The sequence below is a fragment of the Mus caroli genome, chromosome 7, assembly GCF_900094665.2.
Source record: "Mus caroli chromosome 7, CAROLI_EIJ_v1.1, whole genome shotgun sequence".
NCBI lineage: Eukaryota > Metazoa > Chordata > Mammalia > Rodentia > Muridae > Mus > Mus caroli.
In genome coordinates, this window is record NC_034576.1 from 118,623,145 (window position 1) to 118,629,185 (window position 6,041).

Below are 6,041 nucleotides of genomic sequence, written 5' to 3' on the forward strand. Positions count from 1 at the left end.
AAATATATAAGTACTACAAAATTGGGACTGTGCATATCTGATGTACAGTTTCATTTTAATGTTACAATGGGCCAGCAAGATTGGCTTAGCAGGCAAAGGTGCTTGCCATGAGCCCAATATGCTGAGTTTGATCCCAGGACCCATATAATAAAAGGAGAAAAGTGACTCTCTTCAAGTTGTACTTTGATTTCCACATGCAAACGTATAGACATATCCATGTCCATTTACAGACACAACAAATAATTCTGTTTTAAGGAGTGCTAGCAATGAAGGCATAGTTGGAATGAGTCCCTAAAAGAATAGGAAAAAAGGAGAAGCAGCAAAACTTTGCAGCTTATTGCTGCAAAGAGAACAGAGGAGTGGTGGGGCTGATACAGGATTACATGGGCTCTCAACATTTTATATGTGTGTATGCATATGTTATGCATGAGCACTACATGTGTGTTTGGTACCCAAGAAGACCAGAAAGGGCCATCAGGTACCTTAAAACTATAGCTGCCATATGGATGCTGGGAGGAAAATCCAGGTCCTTTGGACGAGAAGCCATTGTCTTAACTGCTGAGTTAACTCTTCTTCCACACCCTCAATGATTTCTTAGTAAACCAACTAGTCTTTTTTTTTTTTAAGGGATTTGTTTGTTTAAAGTATGAATGCTCTGCTGAATGTACACCCACATGCCATCAGATGTCCTTACAGATGGTCATGAGACACCATGTGGTTGCTGGGAATTGAACTCAGGACCTCTGGAAGAGCAGCCAGTGCTTTTTTTTTTTTTTTGGTTTTTCGAGACAGGGTTTCTCTGTGTAGCCTTGGCTGTCCTGGAACTCACTCTGTAGACCAGGCTGGCCTCGAACTCAGAAATCCGCCTGCCTCTGCCTCCCGAGTGCTGGGATTAAAGGCGTGCGCCACCACGCCCGGCTCAGCCAGTGCTCTTAACTGCTGAGCCATCCCCCATATTGTAGTACTTATATATTTTTCTCAAAGATATCATGTATACTTTGATGATTTCCAAGTGTATTATCTCCACTTGGACCTCTTATACTAAATTCCAGGTTCACCCAATGTCTCTTTTGGAGGAGTTGATGCCATCTCAGACACCCAAATAAGTTATTTTCCTTGTCACTGTGACTAAATGACAGCAAGAGCTTAATGGAGGAAATTATTTGGGCTCATTGTTCAGGTTCAGTGTACCAACACTGTCTCAGGATGTGATACTCGGTATTTTAATATGTTGATAAGAATGTACTAGTAGCACGGCTGGCAAGATGGCTCAGTGGGTAAATTCTGACAGATCTTTAGTTCAATCTCAGGAACCCACATGGTGGAGAGAACCAACTCCTATATTTTGGGTGTGAATATACATGTCTCTCAGTGTGCTGTGACACATGTATATGTACACTCAAAATGCTCTTCTTTTACCTGAATAGTTAAAAAAATATCCTTTCCTCTGAAACTAATTATGCCACCTTTAAGTCTAACCTCTACATTATCGCCAATCTAACTTTACAAGACCGAGCTAAACAATTCACTCAGCCTGTGCTTGGCAAAAAACATCTTAAGTGACTAGAGCCATCTATATGTAAAAGATCAGCCAGCCTTTTCTATAAAGGATCAAATAATAAGGGGTTGGAAAAATGGCTCCGTGGTTAAGATCACTTATTGCTCTCGTAGAGTATGTAGGTTTGATTCATAGCTCCCACATGGTAGCTCATAACTGTCTGTTAACTCCAGTTCCAGGAGACCTGATTGTCTTCTTTTGACTTTTGAAGGCACCAGGCATATACATGGTACATATACCTATAAGTAAAACACTCATAGACATAAAATAAGTAAAAAAATTAAAAAAAAACTAATAGTTTTGGTTTTGCAACTAAAGTCTACATTCTAACTACTCAACTCTAATATTGGAATATAAAAACAACACCAAACAATATGAGCAAATAGGTTTAGTGGGCTAAAAAAATCATTTATGAACTATATCTAATCATGTCAAATGTTTTCTTCCTTCTTTTTTAAATTTTATTTTACATGTATGACATTCTGCCTACATGTATGTCTGTGTATCTCTTGCATGCCTAGTGCCTGAGAAGGCCAGAAAAGGGTGTGAGGTCTCCTGAGACTTGAGTTACACATAGTTGTGAGCCACTATTAAGTGCTGGGAATCAAGTTGCTCTTAACCAATGAGCCCTCTCTCTAGTACATTTCATTTCATACATGCTATTTAGAACTGCTTACTTCCAAGTATCATGTATGTACACTTCTGTTTACAGGCTCTTCTCAACTTTTTTCTGGCTAATTCAAACTGTTTAAGAGTTAGCCAGACAGGGCTGGAGAGATGGCTCAGCAGGTAAGAGCACCCGACTGCTCTTCAGAAGGTCCTGAGTTCAAATCCCAGCAACCACATGGTGGCTCACAACCATCCGTAACGAGATCTGACTCCCTCTTCTGGTGTGTCTGAAGACAGCTACAGTGTACTTACATATAATAAATAAATCTTAAAAAAAAAAAGTTAGCCAGACAGTTCCTATGCACCACCAATAAGGTGCATCTGGGTGTGGCTGCTTTTCTGAGTCAGAACACAGGAAGGTTTTAACTATTGCTTTGTCTTCTCTTTTATACGCTGACTAGAGCCCAAGCATGCTTTTAAACTCTGATGCTTTGGGCTACCTTAGTCTTCTTCTAAAGCTTTCCCTACTTGCTGTCCATTGCCATGTGCATGGCTAACACAAAGAATATAGTTTTAAAGCATTTAATCTAATTCCAAAACTAGAACTTCAGAGAAAACAGAAATAATCTTTAAGTTCTTATACCAAAACTTACTTCAGTTTGAAGAGCCAGTTCTACTTGGTAGTGATAGGAATCTAAGAGCTCTTCAACAGGGTGTCTGAAAGAAAAAACAGGTATCATGGCTGAAGACTATTTTAGACAAAAATAGTTGTTATAACATAAAAATTATATATATATTCACACCCAAAATGAAGTTTGAAAACCTGTAATGAATGTTTTAGATGCTATACCTTGTCATGACTTCTTTATAAGGTTTTTCTATTTGATACAAGTATTTGTTTAAATCCACAGGTGCTTCATCATCTTCTGCCTAAATAAATACATATACACATGTTTAAGAAGAATCAAATATAATAATTTGGTCATTATATCAAGGTAAGTATAAATAGTTGATAAAATCTTAAAATTAGACTAATTTTTGAGGGCTGGAGATAAAATGCTAAATAACTATTATTTATAATTGACTCAGTAAGATAATACTAAAAAATTTCATCTTTTAATTGCTTTAAATGTTTTATTATTTGGAACTGGAGAGATGGCTCAGAGGTTAAAAGTACTTGCTGTTCTTGTAGATGATCTGGCTCTGGCTCCTAGCAGCCATATGGTAGCTCACAATCATCTGCAATTCCGGTTCCAACAGATCTGATATGCAGTTCTGGCTTCCATGCACACCAAGCATGCATAAGGCATCCATCCATACAAACATACATACATAATACATGTATACATACAGGTAAACACTCAAGCACATCTTTAAATATTTTATTATTTATTTACTTTTGTATGTATGTGTACATATGTGCATATGTCATATATCTTCCTCTATTGCTTATAGCTTATATTTTAAGACAGGACAGGTTCTTTCCCTAAACTTGGAGCTAATTCACTGGCTATACTGGCTGGACTGTCAGCCTGGGAGGTCTGTCAGTCTTTTTCTCCTTAGTGCTGGGATTATGGAAATGGTCTGTTATCCCTAGCTTTTTATAGATACTGGGGATCCAAACTCAAGTCCTCAAACATTTTATCCACTGAGTACTAGCCCTGTACACCCCTGTTAATTTTAAAGAGAAGGTTTTATGTAACTTAGACTGGCCATGAACTCTTGATCCTTCTGTCTCTATGCCTGGGCAGGGCGAAGCCAGAGGAAACTCTGGTGGAGGTCCGTAGCGGTCCTGACGTGCAAATCGGTCGTCCGACCTGGGTATAGNGGCGAAAGACTAATCGAACCATCTAGTAGCTGGTTCCCTCCGAAGTTTCCCTCAGGATAGCTGGCGTTCTCGCTCTTCCCGACACACGCAGTTTTATCCGGTAAAGCGAATGATTAGAGGTCTTGGGGCCGAAACGATCTCAACCTATTCTCAAACTTTAAATGGGTAAGAAGCCCGGCTCGCTGGCGTGGAGCCGGGCGTGGAATGCGAGTGCCTAGTGGGCCACTTTTGGTAAGCAGAACTGGCGCTGCAGGATGAAGTATACTACCATATCTGAACAACTTTTATTTTTTAAAAAAATATTTTATGTGTATAGGTATTTTGTCTGCACCTATGTGTATCTATCAGTGCATCATATACATGCCTGATGCATCACATGTGTGCCTGGTGCCATGAGAGGGCCAAAAAAAGGGTATCAGATCTCCTGTGGGCTATTGTATGGGTACAGGGAATCAAATCTAGGTTCTCTAGAAGAACAGCCAGTGTAGTCTTAACTCAGAAGTCCTCTAGGTAGCCACAAACTTCTATTTTACAGAGGGTAAAGGCATTAGCCCCCAAGCCTAATAACCTGAGCTCCATCTTTGGGACTTAAATGGTATAAAGAAAGAATCAACTCTTACAAGTTGTCGTCCTACCTAAACACACCCATACCATGGCACGCTTGAGTTCACACACATACACACACACACACTCACAGAGACAGACACACACAATAAATGTAATAAATTTCCTAAAAATGGAAAAGATAAATGATCCTAAACCTAGTTTACAATGAACAAATAAAGCAAAAACTAAGCTGGGCAGATGGTGCACACCTGTAATCCAGGTACCACAGCAAATTTGAGGTCAGTGTTGTCTATTTAAGGAACTCTAGGACAGCTGGAGCTATACAGCAAGATCCTAACTCAAATAATCAACGGAGAAAGAGGGTGGGCAAAATCTAAGGTGGGGTCAGATGGGAGCAACATCATTTGACTTTCTGCCTTTTTTCTCAGTAAGTTTTGTCCCATTATCTGCTCATCACCATTGAGAAAAGCACTAGTTTCTCCTGCCATTCCACATTATGCAAACACATTCAAAAGAAACTGAAAACCCTTATTTAGTATTCCAATCCCCCTTTCCCCCCTCTCTTAATTAAGCCTGAAATTTTCTCTCCTGTGTAAGACTATTAAATATGAGACTGTGCTCTTGCAATGAACTAGGTAAACATATCTTTTTCTTTAAAACTTAAATGAAAAAGCAAGGGCTATCGATATAGCAAGGTTAGTAGAATGACTGGCACAAAGCTCTCAGTTCAGTCTCCAGCACTGCATAAAACTGGTCATAGGCGGCACAGTGACTTCAAAGCCAGTCTGAAATGGATGAGACTATCCTCTTCCCATTAAAAAAATAGAAATTAAAAAAAAAATAAGGCAGACTTCATTTTGCTTTTCAAACTTATACTTCTAGATCTGAGGAATGTGCTACTTATAAACTTGCATGAGATTACTGTTGGAAACAAGTGTATCATCCCACCATCCCAGGCTGGTGCAGAAAAAAGTGGAAAGCATACAGACTGGAAATCTGTCGATTGTCAGAATTATTCAGACTCACTAAATGCAATTCATAAACACTTACTGTTCGAGCCAGGTTCTGGCTCATTGCACTGAAGGTCAAGAGCTGTAATTTAATCTCTGTGTCCCATTTTCGACAATTTTGAATATGTTCGTGACTTCCAAGACAATGATTACTGTTAAAATACATGAATAATCCACTAGTATTATTCTATTCAAGTCACAAGTTATAGACATAAAAATAAAATACAAATTATATCTGTATCACTTTTAACCAATCAACTACAAGTTTTCACATATAAGTCTATTAAACTTAAGAGAGTATCATGACTTTCTTCTAAAATCCCACCACTATCTTAGATACAGCATATCTCAACACAAATTTCAACAATAGGATAAAATATTTCTTATATTTTATAAATATATAAAAATAAAAACATAAATGAATAGCCAGGCAGTGGTGGTGCACACCTTTAATCCCAGCACTTGGGAG

General features: G+C 38.6%; 1 protein-coding gene across 1 annotated transcript in view; it reads right to left on the minus strand.

Annotated features, from left to right (window-relative positions):
• The window catches only part of Pik3c2a (phosphatidylinositol-4-phosphate 3-kinase catalytic subunit type 2 alpha), a 95,023-nt gene that overhangs the window by 45,410 nt on the left and 43,572 nt on the right, over positions 1–6,041 (minus strand). The window contains exons 7-9 of the mRNA XM_029479584.1: positions 5,613–5,724; positions 3,018–3,097; positions 2,821–2,884 (exon numbers count right to left, since the gene is read on the minus strand). Coding sequence (XP_029335444.1) covers positions 2,821–2,884; positions 3,018–3,097; positions 5,613–5,724 — 256 coding nt within the window. The remainder of the gene's footprint in view (positions 1–2,820; positions 2,885–3,017; positions 3,098–5,612; positions 5,725–6,041) is intronic.